Consider the following 17,896-nt stretch of genomic DNA (forward strand, 5'->3'; position numbering starts at 1 on the left):
TCCCAGGTACATGGCTCGAGGCTGCGGCTGCCCCAGGTGACTCCAGCTGACTCCGGGGAGTACGTGTGCCGCGTGGTCAGCAGCTCAGGCACCCAGGAAGCCTCCGTCCTCGTCACCATCCAGCAGCGCCTCGGCCCCTCCCGCTGTGAGTGTCTCAGGGGTCATAACAAATGGGCTGGGAGGGCCCCTCCACCCTCAGTGGCTCCCACACCCTGCCTTCCATCTCACCCTCCCAGCCCAGAGTGTGGTGTACCCCGTCCGCATTGAGTCGTCCTCAGCCTCCCTGGCCAATGGACATACCCTGGACCTCAACTGCCTGGTGGCCAGTCAAGCCCCTCACACCATCACCTGGTATAAGCGTGGAGGCAGCCTACCCAGCCGGCACCAGGTATGGAACCAGCAGGCAGGGAGGGCAAAAGCTGGGGTCACCAGCCCTGACGGGAATCAGGAAGAGCTGTCAACAGCCCGTCTGTGCTCATTCAGTCATTCAACAAACATTGAGGGTTCTTGCCGGACAGGCCCTGGACCAGTGTTGAGGATATGGAGATAAGTCCCACTGACCTCAGCTGGATCCTGTACATAACATTCTTTGATTTACTCGCTCACTACATTTTCCTGAGAACCTGCTCCAGGCCAAGTCCTGGTCCTGGTACTAAGGATTCAAATGGAATGAGACCACTGCCCTCAGGGAGCTCACAGGCTAAAGGGCAAGGCAGACATGCCATGTGACAGTGCTGTAATAGGTGTCACCGGGGAGGGCCTCAATGGGCTTTCTGCAGTGGTGACGGGTGAGAATAGTCCAAAGGCTGGAGACACTGTGCACCCAGCCCAGAGCCTCAGGAAAGCCACCAAGGGAGTTCTGAAGGAAGCCAGGGTGGAGGCTACCCCAGGCAAGGCAGTGAGGCTCCCAGAGTCCGGGGGAAGCAGCAGCAGCAGCGCCTGAGACATGGAGGTGCTGCCCGCACCCCCTGACACCTGCTCCCCCCCAGATCGTGGGCTCCCGACTGCGGATCCCCCAGGTGACGCCCGCAGATTCGGGCGAGTACGTGTGTCATGTCAGCAACGGTGCCGGCTCCCAGGAGACCTCACTCATCGTCACCATCCAGGGCAGCGGCTCCTCCCACAGTGAGAACTCCTAGGGCAGGGGGTCTAGGCAAGCGGGTGCGGGGGAGGCAGCGAGGTGCCTGGCACCGTCACTGTTGTCTGACTCCGGCTATGTGGTGCATTCCTCTCTGCCCCCAGTTCCCAGTGTCTCCCCACCAATCAGGATCGAGTCCTCGTCCCCCACGGTGGTTGAAGGGCAGACCTTGGATCTCAAGTGTGTGGTCGCCGGGCAGCCCCAGGCCACCATCACGTGGTACAAGCGTGGGGGCAGCCTTCCCACTCGACACCAGGTACAGAGTAGAGCCTGGCAGTGGGGTGGGCAGCGCAGGGACAGCCCCCCATGGGCAAAGAACCCGAAGCATTAGCTGGCGGTCCTCCCTCCTGCCCTGGGTAGATGGAGGGTAGCCTCAGCCGATCTGATGGAGGAGACCTGAGCCAACCGGTGACCCCTCAGCCCCTTGACTCCCTCCTTCCTTATCCACACCCCTAGGCCCACGGCTCCCATCTGCGGCTGCACCAGATGTCCGTGGCGGATTCAGGCGAGTACGTGTGCCGGGCTAACAACAACATCGATGCTCAGGAGGCCTCCATCGTGGTCTCAGTCTCCCCCAGCACCGGAAGCCCCTCTGGTGAGTCCGATGAAGACCCAGGAAGGGACTGGGAGAGGCAGGTACCAGTGTTTCCCGGGAAGGAAAGGCCCTGTAGTCAGAGCCCTCAGACAAGGGTGGTGGTCCAGGACGGGGGCTCAGCAGAAGGATGCCTGGGTTCACATCCTGCCTGCACCACGAGGGACCTTGAGGGAGTGACTCTCCCCTCTCAGCTTCCGTACCCTCATCAGTGACGTGGGGATGTCGATCATTCCATCCTCAGAGAGCTGTCCGATACAGTGGCCACTAGCCATGCATGGTCATTAAAATTAGCTAAAATTCTAAATTCACATCCTCACATTTCAAAACCAAAGTGCTCAGTAGCCGCACATAGCTGGTTGCCACTTCATTGAACAGTGCGGATAATAGAACATTTCCATCATCGCAGAAAGTATGCGAATTTTGTGAGGACTAAGTGAGTTAATGCACGTAAAGTACTTAGAACAGTGCCTGGCATACTGTGAGTGCTTAATAAGTGTTAGCTACTCTTACTACCTTGGGAGGGTGGAGGCTTCTATAGTTGAGGCTCCCACCAACCCAGTTGTTCCCAAATCTGACCATGACCAAAGCCGCGACTTGCTCTTTCTGTGCGCCCAGTCCCTGGCGGGGCCACGCCCATCCGAATCGAGTCGTCATCTTCACACGTGGCCGAAGGGCAGACCCTGGATCTGAACTGCGTGGTCCCTGGACAGGCCCATGCCCAGGTCACATGGTACAAGCGTGGGGGCAGCCTCCCCACTCACCACCAGGTATGGGAGTTGGGGGCAGGACACAGGGGGAGGGCTGCTGCTTGTGCGGGCCCTGGCTAGTCCCCGAAGCTCTGCCCGGGAAGGAGGGCCTGGGATCCCCTGTGGGGTGCAGTGACTGCCTGCGTCAGAGGTTGGATCCTGGCCCCAGCCTTCAAGGATTCCAAGTGCCGTCTCATTCTGCTCCCCTCCCGTCCTGTCCCTGCTCAGGCCCACGGCTCACGGCTGCGGCTGCACCAGGTATCCCCAGCTGACTCGGGCGAGTACGTGTGCCGCGTGGTGAGCAGCTCTGGCCCCCTGGAGACCTCAGTCCTGGTCACCATCGAGCCCTCTGGCTCTGGCACTGTTCTCGTCCCTGGTGAGGATCCCTACAGTGGGGCTGGGAAGCGGCAGGAGGGAAGAAAGGAGGGCTCGAGAGTCAGATCAAGTGGGCTTCATCCCTAGGGCCCGAGAGCATGGGCTTTGGAGTCTGGCTTATATGGGCTTGAGTCCCGGCTACTCTGTCCACACTCTGAAATGTTACACGAGGGGTTCCTCTCGGTGTGTCACTTTCCTCATCTGTAAAGTGGGGCTAGTAGAGCTCTTGCAGCAATTACACAAGTTCCTTAAAGGCTGGAATTGCACCTCTGGGATCTGAGAGGGTGATTTTAGGTGGTGCCCTGATTAAACATTTTTTTATATTAATAGTGATAGTGTTAGGGAAAAAACACCAACACGTCAAACCTGTCATGATTGCATGGAAATCATTGCCTATGATGGGGCTGTGTGTTTTAGGGTTTTCTTAAGTGAATCAATTGAAAGGAAAGTGTAAAGGAATTAATAGCACAGGGAGCACATGGCCGTAGCAGACATCATGATGATAGTACCTGAATTGCTAAGTAATGAACGTGATATGCACTTACCAGGTGCTGGGCCCTGGTATTTTTACACATATTAACTCATTTCACCGTCACAGTAACCCTCTGAAGTAGGTATGATTGTTCTCTCTGTTTTACAGATGGGGAAACTGAGGCATGGAGAGGTGAAATAGCTTTCCCAAGGTCACACAACTAATAAATGGCAGGACTGGGTTTTGAACCCAGGCAGTCTGGCCCCAGAGTCTGGGTTCTTAGCCCCATACTACTCAAGTCTGGGAAACGTTAGTGACCTGTGTGGAGCTGCCTGGCCCTGAGCCCTGGCCGCCAGTGGTGCCGGGGGCACAGGAGATGGTGGGACCATTGTCTGGGGCTGGGCTGGGAGATGAGGCGCCAGGCTAGCCCAGCTGCTCCAGGCTTCAGGGGAATGGGGAGGGGGGAATCAAGGCCGTCTCCCTGTGGCCTCTGGCCTGAGCATCTGGGCACCCAGGGGCAGGGGCTGAGGGCACAGGGAGTCCCAGCTCACTGACTTCTTCCTGTGCCCCAGCCCCGGGCGGAGCCCCACCCATCCTCATCGAGATCTCCTCCTCCCACGTGGCCGAAGGGCAGACCCTGGATCTGAAATGCGTGGTGCCTGGCCAGGCCCACGCCCAGGTCACATGGCACAGGCGCGGGGGCAGCCTTCCCGCCCGGCACCAGGTATGGAGCCTGGAGAAAGCAGGATGTGGGCATTCCCACGCCACCCCATCCCCTGCCCGGGAGGGAAGGTGGCCCCAACATCCGGGGCTTCAGGAAAATGGCAGCAGGAGATCACTGGGAGTCAGGAGTTCAAGAACAGGCTGGGCATGGTAGGGCCATCCCTGGCTGCCTGGCACCTTGGTCGCTGGACTTTCTCCTGCCAGGAAAAGCATAATAGTAAACAGACCCCACAATGTCTAATGTCAAAGGGGGTCACCTTTGGCAGGAGGCAGCGTCCACAATGGTACATGACAGTCCTGGGGTACAGGTATGAGTGGGCTGGGGCGTCTGACGGCTCACTCTCCCCACTCTCACCCCACCCTGGCCAGGTCCACGGGCCCCTGCTGAGGCTGAACCAGGTGTCCCCTGCCGACTCTGGCGAGTACTCCTGTCGAGTGGCCGGCAGCTCAGGCACTCTGGAGGCTTCTGTCCTGGTCACAATCGAGGCCTCCAGCCCAGGCCCCATTCCTGGTGAGTGACAGCAGCAGTGGGCGGTTCTGCGCACAAGCTTGGGGGCCCCTTCCTGGCCTTGCTCCCCGCTGCTCTCCAGCAGGGCTCTAGCCCTCGGCTCCAGGAAGGTCCTCCAGCCCCTCCCCCAACCACTGGGAACCAAGGTCTCACCATGGCATCTCGGCCCCCAGGGGACAGAGACCCTTCTTAGGTCAGTGGTGCTCAGCCATGTCAGTGACTCTCAAGCCACTGCACCTCCAGGAGGGCCAGCTGGCACCCGGTGCCACCGCCTTAGGTCTCTGCCTGCACCCCCGGGGCCGCCCCTTTCTCACCCACCCATTGTGCCCACAGCCCCAGGACTGGCCCAGCCCGTCTACATCGAGGCCTCCTCCTCCCATGTGGCCGAAGGACAAACCCTGGACCTGAACTGTGTGGTACCCGGGCAGGCACACGCCCAGGTCACGTGGTATAAGCGTGGGGGCAGCCTCCCCGCCCGGCACCAGGTACAGGGGCCGGGGATGGGGAGGATTCAGGGCAGGCAAGTTTTGACCTGCAGTTGCCTTCTGCATCCCAAACCTTCTTCACACAAACCCTGGCATGCTTGGGGACCCCAGGGGATAAAATACTTTGCGGGGAGGAGTTCAGCAGCTGGGAATTGGGAGACCTGGGTTTTCCTCCTGGCTTTGCTGCTGAATCATTTCCTGCAGCAGTTTCCTCCTCTGAAAAGGGGATGGAGTGGACTTGTAGGATTCTGTGAATGAAGCTTCCTCATCTCCACCAGCTGGAGCCCTGAGCTTCTGAGAACTCTTGGGCACTGGCACAGCCGGGCTTGGGGACTTGCCCTGTCCCGAGTGCCCTGGCACGATGGCCACCCTCTCCTCACTCCGACAGACCCACGGCTCCCGGCTGCGGCTCCACCACGTCTCCCAGGCTGACTCCGGAGAATACGTGTGCCGTGTGGTTGGCAGCTCGGGCCCTGATCACGAGGCCTCCTTCACGGTCACTGTCCCACCCAGTGCAGGGTCCTCCTACCGTGAGTGAGGCAGACGCCACGGGCAGGGGGAGGCGGGGGGAGGGGAGGCGGGGGAGCCCACCCAGCCCTGCTGAGCCCAGCCCTCTGCCTCCGTCCTCCCCCAGGCCTCAGGAGCCCTGTCATCTCTATCGACCCGCCCAGCAGCACGGTGCGGCAGGGCCAAGATGCCAGCTTCAAGTGCCTCATCCATGATGGGGCAGCCCCCATCAGCCTTGAGTGGAAGACTCGGAACCAGGAGCTGGAGGGTGAGCGGCGGGGGGGACGGGGGGGGGCTGGAAGTGGGTGTGAATGCACGAGGATCACCACTGGCGGCTGGGCAGAGACGACCATGGCGCCAAACTTTCTGTGTGACCCCGGGTAAAGCCCTTCCCCTCTGGGGACCTGGTGTCCCTATCTGGATGGTGAGAGGGCTGGACCCAGGAGTCTCCAAGGACTTGTTTATCAACCATCTGTGACCCTGTGAGCTGGATACACCCAGACTGGAGGGGTCGGGGCCATGGGGCACTGCTGTGCCTACTGGCAGTGCCAAGGCAGGAGGACACCCTCACTGACCACACCCTCCTTGACGCCAACCCTGCAGACAATGTCCACATCAGTCCCAACGGCTCCATCATCACCATCGTGGGCACCCGGCCCAGCAACCACGGTGCCTACCGCTGCGTGGCCTCCAATGCCTATGGTGTGGCCCAGAGCGTTGTGAACCTCAGCGTGCACGGTGAGGGCCTTCGACCCCGTGGGCTCTGACTTCATGTTTCCAGCCCTGATTCCGAGCTCAGAACCTCCAGGCTTAAATCCGGCCTCTGCCACTGCCTCCCTCTTGGGCATTCTCCCTCTCTGAGCCTCAGTCTCTACATGGGTGCAGGGGGGAGACTAGTGCCCACTGGCAGTTACTGGTAAGGGGGCTGTGACAGTGCACGTGACCAGCAGAGCCCTGCATGTGTATCAGTGGTGTCATCCCTCTGGGCAGGGCCCCCTACAGTGTCTGTGCTCCCCGAGAGCCCCGTGCGGGTGAAAGTGGGAAAGGCCATCACCCTGGAGTGTGTCAGTGCTGGGGAGCCCCGCTCTTCTGCTCGCTGGACCCGGATCGGTGCCCCCACCAACTTGGAGCAGCGGGCACCTGGCCTGGTGGACAGCCACACGGTGCTGCAGGTGATGTCAGGCGGGGTCTCATCTCTGGATCTGAGGCCCAGTCAGGGCCCGTTCTTGAGGAGTTGCCTGGAGGAGAGAGTGGTGGATGGACAGATGGGTGATGAACTGGTGGAGAAAGGGAGGGATGGGATAGGTGGATGATGGCTAGACTGGAAGGCGGTCAGGAAGAAAGAAGGAAGGTGGAAGGAGGAATGGGTAGAAGGATGGGTGGTTGGGTGGGTAGGTGGATGGATGGAAGGATGGGTAAATGGGTGGCTGAGTGGATAGGTGGGTAGATGTATGGATGGATGATGGATGCGTGGACGGGTAGGTGGGGGCGGCGGATGTGCGGCTGGATAGACTAAGATCTCAAGATCTTAGTGATCTTAGATCTCAAGCAGCCAGTCAAATAGGAAAGCTAAAAACAAAGAGACCGGTAGAAGAAAGAGGTGAAACCAAGCCAGAGGGCTGATGCCAAGGTCCCCCCCTCAGTGGCCCCATAACCAACATCTTGCCTCTTCCAGATTTCCTCGGCTAAACCATCAGATGCAGGCGTCTACGTCTGCCTAGCTCAGAATGCACTGGGCACAGCGCAGAAGCGAGTGGAAGTGATTGTAGACGCGGGCACTGTGGCCCCAGGGGCCCCCCAGGTCCAGGTAGAAGAAGCCGAGCTGACTGTGGAAGCTGGACACACGGCCACCCTGCGCTGCTCAGCCACAGGTGTGGACGGGGGCTGGCACACAGGGCAGGCAGAGCAGCGGGCCCTGGGGCCTGAATTTAGACACAAGAGACCTGAAGATGATGTCATGCTCGGGAAGGGGGCTTTGCTGCTGGCAGTCTCCCAGTGATGGCTGAGGTGCCCACTTTGTGCCCCCCATGAAGGAGCGAGCTTACCCAGGTCCCTTCCTGACCATCCCACCCCCAGCCAGTCCTGGGGCAGCCCACCAACCTCTGCCACTTCACTCCACAGGCAGCCCCACGCCCACCATCCACTGGTCCAAGCTGCGCTCCCCGCTGCCGTGGCAGCACCAGCTGGAAGGTGACACGCTAATCATCCCACGGGTAGCCCAGCAGGACTCGGGCCAGTACATCTGCAACGCCACTAGCCCTGCCGGGCATGCTGAGGCCACCATCGCCCTGCACGTAGAGAGTAAGGCCCTCGTCCACCCTCCTCGGGCTACCCTCTCCACACTGCATGGAGGTCTGAGCCCCCCAACCAGGCCACACCCTGGACAGAACTCCAGGAAACCTATCTGGAGGGTCACATGCACCTCGGGCCCCGGAGCCTGCCCTAACCTAAAACCCATGTCCCCTCCTGGGACCTTGGCTTCCCTCATCCCCACTCCTCTGGGCTCCCTGTTCAGCTTCCCTAGTCCTTTGGCAAGTCGCCAGGGCCCAGCACGTGCTCCCATCCTGACCTCTGCTCTTCACCGCCCTGACCTCTGTGTCTCCAACCCCAGGCCCGCCGTATGCCACCACGGTCCCGGAGCACGCCTCGGTGCAGGCAGGGGAGACGGTGCAGCTCCAGTGCCTGGCTCATGGGACGCCCCCACTCACCTTCCAGTGGAGCCGCGTGGGCGGCAGCCTCCCTGGGAGGGCGACCACCAGGAATGAGATGCTGCTCTTTGAGTCTGCGGCCCCTGCGGACTCAGGACGCTACCGCTGCCGGGTCACCAACAAGGTGGGCTCAGCTGAGGCCTTCGCCCAGGTGCTGGTCCGAGGTGAGCAGCCCCGGCTCAGGCTGGGCAGAAGGGGGTGAGCTTTCCTCCAGGCGCTTGTCCAAGCCTTTCACTTACCCCTCAGCTGGTGCCGGGGGACCCCCACCTGGGGCACGAAGGCCCCCCCTCTGCTACCCTAGCTGGAATGCCTTCTTCTCCCCCAGGAAGAGGCCGGTCACTGAGTTCTCAGCAACTCTAGCTCTCACTGCTGCATCCCTCCCTTGGCATTGACCTCATACTGCCAGAGGCTATGTTTACATGAGCACCCCAGCCTGCCTCGCCTGCCAGGCGGAGGATGCTCAGAGCAGGGCCTGGACCCAGTCATCTCAGCAGCCCCGGGCTTGTCCACCACAGCGCCCAGAATGGGCTGCGTAGATGCTGGACGGTGACAACAATGAATGTGTGATAGGGCAGCACCCACCCCCGGATGCCCAGGGTTTCAGTGGATCTCCAGAGAATCCCACATCTCCGTGGTCTCCTCGAGAGCCTGGACTGAAGTGAGCCCAGGCCCTGGGTTCAGTGCACAGCCCGATCACTTGATAGTTGTGTGACCTTGGCCAAATCAGTGAACCTCAAGCCTCACTGTCTTCATCCTGTAGAGAGGACAATGTCAGCACATAGGCTGACTTAGAAAGGGACACATATGTAGAGTCCGTGGCACCTAGTAGGCACTTGGTAAATGGTGATAGTATGCATTTGACCCACCCTCCCGTGTGTCCCCTGCACCCGGACATGAGGTGCCTTCACCTGGGATCCTCCTATTTTAAATTTATTTATTTATTTATTTGGTTGGTTTTGGCCGCGTTGGGTCTTTGTTGCTGCACACGGGCTTTCTCTAGTTGCGGCGAGTGAGGGCTACTCTTCATTACGGTGCACGGACTTCTCATTGCGGTGGCCTCTCTTGTTGCAGAGCACGGGCTCTAGGCGCACGGGCTTAGTTGCTCCGCGGCATGTGGGATCTTCCAGGACCAGGGCCTGAACCCGTGTCCCCTGCTTTGGCAGGCGGACTCTTAACCACTGCGCCGCCAGGGAAGCCCCTCTCCTATTTTAGACTAGAGCCAGAATAGTCTTTGCTGCCCTTCCTTCAGGTGTCTGAATCTTTCCAAGGCCGACCCCTCCCACTCTCGCCTTGGGCTGCCCTCCCCTCCTGAAGGCCAGGAGCTTCTGGAAGCACAGCCCAGCACTCCGCAGGCTCTTATTTGTGTTGATTGAATGACTGCACGAGTGAGCAGATGAATGAATCTGCCGATGAAAGGTCTTTTTTCCCTGGTCAGAGAGGCAAACAGGAGAACGTCCCCTGAATGTTAGGATGGGAGTTTCCTGGGTCCTAGAGGGGCATCGGGGATATCTCTCTCACACACACACACACACACACACACACACACACACACACTCACAACCTCTTACCTGTCCCCACAGGCCCTTCCGGCTCTCTCCCCACCACCCCCATCCCAGCAGGATCCGTGCCCACCGTTCAGGTCACGCCTCAGCTGGAGACCAAGAGCATAGGGGCCAGCGTCGAGTTCCACTGTGTCGTGCCCAGCGACCTGGGCACTCAACTCCGCTGGATCAAAGAAGGGGGTCAGCTGCCTCCTGGCCACAGCATACATGATGGGGTGCTCCGGTGAGTGGGGGCAGGGGCAGGACTGAACTTGGGCATCCCAGCCCAAGGCACCCAGTGGGGCTGTTAGAATACCTATCCTACTGGGCTTAGCATAAAACAATGACCTTGGGCAAGTCACTTCACCTCCCTGAGCCTCAGTGTTCTCAGCTGTACAGTGGGTTATATGAGACCAGAATGAGATAACCTAAAGCACTTAACACAGTGCTTAGCATGTGGAAGGCCTTCAGTTATCAGTGGCCCATGTTCGTATTATTGTTAAAGGGAAGAGAACAAGCTCTGAGGCCAGATATATACATATGACCCAGATCTCAGCTCTGCTACTTGATAACTGTGTGATCTGGAACTCTAGACGCCAAGGTCTTGGTCTAAAATGGGTGTGGTGACACTCACCCTGACTTCCTACCTACCTCCCATGGTTTTGGAGAGACTAGAAGTTTACATTGTGTGCTGATACTTGACGACTTTTAACTCCCACACAATTGCAAAGTATTCTCACCAGTTGTTTTTATTCACTCATGTCTTATTATTTTTTTCTTTACAGAATCCAGAACTTGGACCAGAGCTGCCAAGGGACGTATGTTTGCCAGGCGCATGGACCATGGGGACAGGCCCAGGCCAGTGCCCAGCTTGTTGTCCAAGGTAGGACGGTGGCTTCAGGCTCCTGCTAAGAGCAGGGGACAGAGATGAAGTGCACAGGGACCAAATTCCCCAAGAAACCCCTTAAATGTGTACAGATAAAGAGAATTATTCGATTGTATCTAGCTTTCGTCTAGCACAGAGTGAGGGGGCTTGACAAATGTTGCAAGGGAGGGGGGAAGAAGGGAGATGGGCGGAGTCAGTGGGTGCTCAGACAAACCAATGAGAATGACTGCGGATGCACAAGTCAGTAAAACGAATGAACAAAGAGCCAACGAGTGAGCGTGCTAATGAGTGGATGCACGAAAAAGCGAATGAAATGCTGAATGCCTCGGGCTCCCGCGCTCACCTTTCCTGGGGCAGTCTGCGGCCTCTCTGGGCCCAGGCCTGCAGCAGGCTGGCCTCACTCTGTTCTGCCTCATCCGCCCCCAGCTCTGCCCTCCGTGCTCATCAACATCCGGACCTCCGTGCAGACCGTGGTGGTCGGCCATGCCGTGGAGTTTGAGTGCCTGGCCCTGGGTGACCCCAAGCCTCAGGTGACATGGAGCAAAGTTGGAGGGCGCCTGCGGCCTGGCATCGTGCAGAGCGGAGGCATCGTCAGGATCGCCCACGTGGAGCTGGCTGACGCAGGACAGTACCGCTGCACTGCCAGCAACGCCGCGGGCACCACCCAGTCCCATGTGCTGCTGCTCGTGCAAGGTGAAGGCCGGCAGGGACCTCTGCGGGGCCGGGGAGCGTGCAGGGGCTGCTCTCACGCCATCTCCTGCCTGACCTGCGCTACTCCTCCTTCCTGCTCTCTTGGGGATTTTCAATTTGGTGTATTTAGGGAGCAGGTTTCATAACAAGCAGGTGCAGCAGGGGATAGCAGTGAGTGTTCCTCTGGGGCAGCTGGAACTTGCAGGGAAAAGCTATGCCATGGGGCATCAAGAGGAAATCAGATAAGCAGTCTTCACCTGCTGGAGCTCCTGCTCTGATGAGGAAGACCTACTGCTCAGTCTGACGGCAGAGACAGCACAAACACAAAACAGACGTAAAAGACAGTAAAACATGGATGATGGATGATGCCAGGCAGACACAATCTGTGTGTTCTTCAAAGGCTATTCTTTTTCACCCCAAGCCCTATGACTTGCCCCAAACTTACCCACACTGCCCTAGTACCCCCTTTTCAGGTCCCCAGAGGGCTGCACAATTTTCCACCCAGGTGTGTTGAAGAGGCTTGGTCTGTGGAGTCAGTTGGACCTGAGCCCTGGCTCTTCCTGGTTCCACCTGTGCAACCAGGCATGAACGGCCACAGTTTCCTCATCTGTGAAATGGGGGCATAGTTCCTCCCTTCCAGGGATGGCACGAGGATTAAATGAGTCAGGACACAGGCTGGGCTCACAAACGGTTGGTGTCATCAGGTTGATGGCCTGTGTCTCCTCCTCTCCTCCCAGCCTTGCCCCAGATCTCAACGCCCCCAGAGGTCCGTGTGCCCACTGGTTCTGCAGCTGTCTTCCCCTGCATGGCCTCTGGGTACCCAACTCCTGACATCACCTGGAGCAAGGTAAATGCTAAGCAGGGAACCAGCGGCCGTGCCTGAGGGGCAGGGATCAGGTCTTCACCATCTCGGTGCCCCCAGGAGCTGGCCCAGGCTTGGCCCAGAGTATGCGCTCCATGTCTGAGGGTGGGCCCCAGGTAGGGATGGGAGACAGGCCCTGTGGAGGTGTGCGCCAAGGCCAGGGTTCAAAGTGCCAGTGTGTTTGCAGCTGGATGGGAACCTGCCGCCCGACAGCCGCCTGGAGAACAACATGCTGCTGCTGCCCTCGGTCCAGCCCCAGGACGCAGGCACCTACGTCTGCACCGCCACCAACCGCCAGGGCAAGGTCAAAGCCTTTGCCCATCTGCAGGTGCCAGGTGAGACCACACACCCGGGATAGGCGGCACCCCGCCCGCCACCTTGTGGGTGGCGTCTTGAACTGTGCTTTCTGCCCGCAGAGCGGGTGGTGCCCTACTTCACGCAGACCCCCCACTCTTTCCTGCCGCTGCCCACCATCAAGGATGCCTACAGGAAGTTTGAGATCAAGATCACCTTCCGGCCCGACTCAGCCGATGGTGAGCAGGGGAGGAGCTGATGGGGGTGCCCAGGGCTGGGGATCTCCGAAGTCACCGCCATCGGGGTATGAGCCCTGGCAGCCCCCGGTCCTCAGCCTTCCCTGCCCCAGGGGCTCCAGGCCGGCCGGGCCTCCCCCTCTGGCTCTCTCATGCCTCCTCCCCCAGACCCTCTGCCATTGGTGCAGCAACCCCCCGTCCTTCTGTCCCATCTCCCGCCTCCTGTCTCTTCTCCTTTCTCCTTTTCCCCATCTCTCACCCTTCCCTCCTCTCTCTCTCTCTCTCTCTCTCTCTCATCTGTCTCCTCCCACCTCTTACGGGTCTCTGACTTTCACTGTCCAGGCCTCCTTCTCTACTCGGGTGAGTCTCCACCTCCCTCTCCTCCTTCAGGTAGACCCTACAGTATAAGTGAAGCAAATTCAGCTTCTTTTTAGGGGCTCTCAGCAAGGCCCTTCTATTTAGGGCCCCATCCTGAGAGTGAGACGCCCTGGCTGTGTGGGGTGTGCTGGAGGGAGGGACAGTAGTTAGCGAGGGAAAAGGCTCACAAGCTTTGGCCGTTCGCTCCGGGGTTGGGCAGACAGGGAGCCCGTAGCTGGACGGGAGGCCCTAACACAGCTATGCCCTCCCAGGGATGCTGCTGTACAACGGGCAGAAGCGGATCCCAGGGAGCCCCACCAACCTGGCCAACAGGCAGCCCGACTTCATCTCCTTTGGCCTTGTGGGCGGGAGGCCCGAGTTCCGGTGAGACCCTCGCCCTCTTGGTTTACAGGGGAAGGGGGGCTGGGGGACCAGATGGCAGGACTTTCGTCAGGCACACACCACCCTGGGCTGAGTTGTACGACGGAGGTTCTGAAAGGAGGAGGAGATGTGGCCGCTACCCTCGGTGACCCCCCGTGCTGCCAGGGTCAGCACAGCGCGCCAGCCGGGTGGCGGAGGAAGCAGCCTCAGACTTGCACACAGCTGCAGCAGAAATACTCAGCGATGCTGAGTGTGTCCTTCCGGGGTGGGACTGCTGCAGGCCAGAATTCATTCATTCATTCATTTATTCATTCAACAGTTTTTTGCTGAATACCTACTATGTGCCAGGCACTGATACAAACAAAACAAACCAAGTTCTGGCCCTTGTGGGAATGTATATTCTAGTTGGGGAAGACCAGCCACAAAGAAGGAAAGAAACAAGTCATCTCAGAGGGAGGAGTGCTCAGACGAACAGCGAGGCCAGGTGCTAGGCTGTAGGGAGGGCCTAGAGCCAGGGGCACTTGGAGCCCCGGGGGCTGCTCTGAATTAGCTCCCAGGGAAAGAGTGTAGGAGAAGAAGAACCCCTGGGGAGGGGCAGGGATAGGGTGAGCTGGGGGTGGTGATGGGCCGAGAGCACAGGGCAGGGACAGGAACTGGAGCAGGATGGCAGGGAAAGGCGTCGACACCTTTGCCCAGCCTGGGCCCCCTGCCCAGCCCTTCCTACAAACCCCATATCCGCTCTCTCCCACTCTGGCCCTCCCTCCCACCCCGTGGAGCAGGTTTGATGCAGGCTCGGGCATGGCCACCATCCGTCACCCCGCACCGCTAGCACTGGGCCAGTTCCACACCGTGACCCTGCTGCGCAGCCTCACCCAGGGCTCCCTGATCGTGGGCAGCCTAGCCCCGGTCAACGGCACCTCCCAGGTGAGACCCAGCCCCGTTCCTCTATTCCTAGCCCCTCCCCACCTCCGCTCAGCCTCTGCCATTCCTGCCTTACCCCCTGTCCAGGGCAAGTTCCAGGGTCTGGACCTGAATGAGGAGCTCTACCTCGGTGGCTACCCCGACTATGGCGCCATCCCCAAGGCAGGGCTGAGCAGTGGCTTCATAGGTGAACCCCCTCCCCTCCTTCAGGCCTGGCCAGACCTCACCTGGCTGGCAGAGCACCTGGGAGGGCACTGCAGGGCGTGGGTTGGAGCTGGGCAGGCCTCCCAGCACCCCTGCCTTGGCCCATGCTGCCTGCCCGCCCCCCAGGCTGTGTCCGGGAGCTGCGCATCCAGGGTGAGGAGATCGTCTTCCACGACCTCAACCTTACAGCGCACGGCATCTCCCACTGCCCCACCTGTCGGGACCGGCCCTGCCAGGTAACCCCACACCGTACACCCCTCCCGGCCTCCTGGGCCGCTGTCCTCAGCCGTGGCCGGCCCTGGTGGGGAGTGGGGAAGGGCCGGTGTTCTTGGTCTGACTTCCGGGGGCTGCTTTGCAGAACGGGGGCCAGTGCCAAGACTCGGAGAGCAGCAGCTATGTGTGTGTGTGCCCGGCTGGCTTCACCGGCAGCCGCTGTGAGCACTCGCAGGCTCTGCACTGCCACCCAGGTGCGTAACCCACCCTCTCCGTCACTAGCCACTCCAGCTCTTCCCTCTTCTACCCGTTGCTGCCCCGTCATATCCACCCCAACTGCTAACCGTACTCACCACACTCTCTCCGTCTTTTCCGAGTACTTAACCACTCTTCCTGGACTCTGACTTCCATCACTGCCGTCCTAATATTCACCATGCCTCCCGTCTCTGCTACCCAAGCACTCGTCCCCGTCACTGTACCCGGACACTCCCCCCAGCCCCAGCCACTGCTCCCTGGTACCTACCACCTTCCCATCTGTTACCAAGGCACTCTCCCCACTACCCACCACCCAGGTACAGTCTTTCAAGAACAGGAGAGTCACTCGTTCACTGCCCCCTTGCTCTCTCCCTGCCCAGCCTCCTCTGGCCCCACCCTTGCCCGAATCCATTCCTCCTCCCTGGTCTCCCGATGCAGCCCTCCCAGGTTGGCCCGGCCCTAAGTAGCCGAGGCCCCCGCGGGGGCAGTAGGTAGAGTTCTGGCGTCAGGACCCCACCGTCTCCCAGGCCACCTCAGTGTCCTCCTCATTGGCCTGTGTGTCCCCCAGAGGCCTGTGGGCCCGACGCCACCTGTGTGAACCGGCCCGACGGCCGAGGCTACACCTGCCGCTGCCACCTGGGCCGCTCGGGGATGAGGTGTGAGGAAGGTAAGTGGAGCTGGGCCTGAGACCCCCAGGGGTCCCAGTAAGGACGGGAGAAGCTGGGCAGGGCATTCTGAGGCCGTGACAGGCCCTTTGGATGATAAAATTATTCCAGAGCCAGAGGGTCTCAAAGTCACCTGGCCAAGCTTCATGCCCAGCCTGAATCCCGTACACAAGGGCCCCAAAGGGGAACCCCATCTAATTGGAGGGCCAGCCTGGTCTGTAGTGCTGGGGGCAGGGTGCTTCTGGGCTGTTGCAGCCGTTGCCCAGCTGATCCCGAGGCTCTAGGACTGGGAGTGGGGTGGGCAGGGGTCCCAGAGGAAGGCTGCATAGTCGGAGCCCTCCCGGGACTCTGGCATCCCCACTGCCCTGGCTGAGCTGTGGCTGCTGCAGGTGTCACTGTGACCACCCCTTCCCTGTCGGGCGCGGGCTCCTACCTGGCGCTGCCTGCTCTCACCAACACGCACCACGAGCTACGCCTGGACGTTGAGTTTAAGCCGCTGGCACCTGACGGGGTCCTGCTGTTCAGCGGGGGGAAGAGCGGGCCTGTAGAGGATTTCGTGTCCCTGGCGATGGTTGGCGGCCACCTGGAGTTCCGCTACGAGTTGGGGTCAGGTGAGCACTGACACCAAATGCAGTTGAGCTGTAGGCACCAAGCCCCGTGCCCCCGTTGGCCCTCCACACCCCCAGGAGGCGGGAGGAATAAATTCTGAAGTCAGACCAACCGGAGTCCCCTGTTCTTCGCGTTCCTTCTCTCCGTGTGACCTGAAGCAAGTCTCTAGACCTCTCGGGTTCCTCTGGGACGCTGGGAGGCTGAAGGAGATTCCCTGTCTGCTCAAGTTCCTGTAGGGGGTGGGACAGGGCAGAGGGCCATCCACGTGCCAACCCCGCCGGCATCCTCCCCAGGGCTGGCCGTTCTGCGGAGCTCCGAGCCCCTGGCCCTGGGCCGCTGGCATCGCATGTCCGCAGAGCGTCTCAACAAGGACGGCAGCCTGCGGGTGAACGGCGGGCGCCCTGTGCTGCGCTCCTCACCCGGCAAGAGCCAGGGCCTCAACCTGCACACCCTGCTCTACCTGGGTGGTGTGGAGCCATCCTTGCAGCTGCCCCTGGCCACCAACACGAGCGCTCACTTCCGCGGCTGCGTGGGTGAGGTGAGCGACTTCCAGACGGCAAGCGGGGAGGGCGGGGTGATTTCCCTCCGCCGGCAGCCAGCCCAAGGCGCTTGGGATCAGAGCCTCAGTTTCCTCCTCTGTAAAATGGGGATAATTACACCTGCTTTGAAGGTTGTAATGAGGAGGGACTGCACTGATGGATGCTCCTGGCACACAGTAGACCCTCGACTTTGGTCCTTCCCCCCGACTCTAGAAACCCACGTTACTGCTCAAGTTCCAGCCTGGGTTCCCAGCTACCCTCTGCTGCCGTCTTCTCTCTGCTGGTACACCCGTGCTTCAGCCTCCTGCCTTCTTCGAGTCCCTTAGTGTCCCTCTGCCCACAGGTGTCAGTGAATGGAAAGCGGCTGGACCTCACCTACAGCTTCCTGGGCAGCCGGGGCGTCGGGCAGTGCTACGACAGCTCCCCGTGTGAGCGCCAGCCTTGCCGCAATGGCGCCACGTGCATGCCCGCCGGCGAATACGAGTTCCAGTGCCTGTGTCCAGACGGCTTCAAAGGCGAGGGAGCCCGGCCAGGCACTGGGAGGGAGGGGTGGGGGGTGGTCAGTGGCCGCTCCAGCCCATGCCCACTCGCCTCTGCCCTGGCCCACAGGAGACCTCTGTGAGCACGAGGAGAACCCCTGCCAGCTCCATGAGCCCTGTCTGCATGGGGGTACCTGCCAGGGCACCCGCTGCCTCTGTCCCCCCGGCTTCTCTGGCCCTCGCTGCCAACAAGGTAACTGCCCCAGCTTCTCTCCACCTCCCCTTTGGGGCTCTGGGGCCTGACACAGCCCACCCACTGGACCCTGCCTCTCCCCACAGGCTCTGCACATGGCATAGCGGAGTCCAACTGGCATCTTGAAGGCAGTGGGGGCAACGGTACGTACTCGCGGTGACCGGCCAGAGGAGCTGAGCGGGCTTGTCCCTCCCAGGCTTTGGGTCTCTCAGTCCCTCTTCCAGTGACCCCGCCCCTCCACCCTGGCCTCTGAA

At 60.3% G+C, this 17,896-nt stretch overlaps 1 protein-coding gene across 15 annotated transcripts in view; it reads left to right on the forward strand.

Moving 5' to 3' along the window:
• The window catches only part of HSPG2 (heparan sulfate proteoglycan 2), a 102,108-nt gene that overhangs the window by 79,535 nt on the left and 4,677 nt on the right, over positions 1-17,896 (forward strand). For 8 of the 15 annotated variants that reach the window (XM_067015436.1, XM_059052979.2, XM_059052991.2 and 5 more), the window contains 35 exons: positions 7-145; positions 237-388; positions 990-1,125; positions 1,243-1,394; positions 1,595-1,733; positions 2,349-2,500; positions 2,708-2,855; positions 3,899-4,050; positions 4,419-4,560; positions 4,891-5,042; positions 5,431-5,572; positions 5,677-5,817; positions 6,153-6,287; positions 6,540-6,721; positions 7,225-7,420; positions 7,671-7,850; positions 8,161-8,421; positions 9,838-10,042; positions 10,584-10,681; positions 11,111-11,377; positions 12,112-12,221; positions 12,424-12,571; positions 12,653-12,769; positions 13,109-13,126; positions 13,396-13,507; positions 14,284-14,428; positions 14,513-14,612; positions 14,756-14,865; positions 14,988-15,096; positions 15,666-15,764; positions 16,152-16,373; positions 16,665-16,909; positions 17,254-17,425; positions 17,520-17,642; positions 17,729-17,785. In XM_067015436.1, coding sequence (XP_066871537.1) covers positions 7-145; positions 237-388; positions 990-1,125; positions 1,243-1,394; positions 1,595-1,733; positions 2,349-2,500; positions 2,708-2,855; positions 3,899-4,050; positions 4,419-4,560; positions 4,891-5,042; positions 5,431-5,572; positions 5,677-5,817; positions 6,153-6,287; positions 6,540-6,721; positions 7,225-7,420; positions 7,671-7,850; positions 8,161-8,421; positions 9,838-10,042; positions 10,584-10,681; positions 11,111-11,377; positions 12,112-12,221; positions 12,424-12,571; positions 12,653-12,769; positions 13,109-13,126; positions 13,396-13,507; positions 14,284-14,428; positions 14,513-14,612; positions 14,756-14,865; positions 14,988-15,096; positions 15,666-15,764; positions 16,152-16,373; positions 16,665-16,909; positions 17,254-17,425; positions 17,520-17,642; positions 17,729-17,785 — 5,158 coding nt within the window. The remainder of the gene's footprint in view (positions 1-6; positions 146-236; positions 389-989; positions 1,126-1,242; positions 1,395-1,594; positions 1,734-2,348; positions 2,501-2,707; positions 2,856-3,898; positions 4,051-4,418; positions 4,561-4,890; positions 5,043-5,430; positions 5,573-5,676; positions 5,818-6,152; positions 6,288-6,539; positions 6,722-7,224; positions 7,421-7,670; positions 7,851-8,160; positions 8,422-9,837; positions 10,043-10,583; positions 10,682-11,110; positions 11,378-12,111; positions 12,222-12,423; positions 12,572-12,652; positions 12,770-13,108; positions 13,127-13,395; positions 13,508-14,283; positions 14,429-14,512; positions 14,613-14,755; positions 14,866-14,987; positions 15,097-15,665; positions 15,765-16,151; positions 16,374-16,664; positions 16,910-17,253; positions 17,426-17,519; positions 17,643-17,728; positions 17,786-17,896) is intronic. The other 7 variants (XM_059053017.2, XM_059053027.2, XM_067015457.1 and 4 more) reach the window with 3 other exon arrangements.

The sequence above is a fragment of the Kogia breviceps genome, chromosome 1 (genome assembly GCF_026419965.1).
Source record: "Kogia breviceps isolate mKogBre1 chromosome 1, mKogBre1 haplotype 1, whole genome shotgun sequence".
NCBI lineage: Eukaryota > Metazoa > Chordata > Mammalia > Artiodactyla > Physeteridae > Kogia > Kogia breviceps.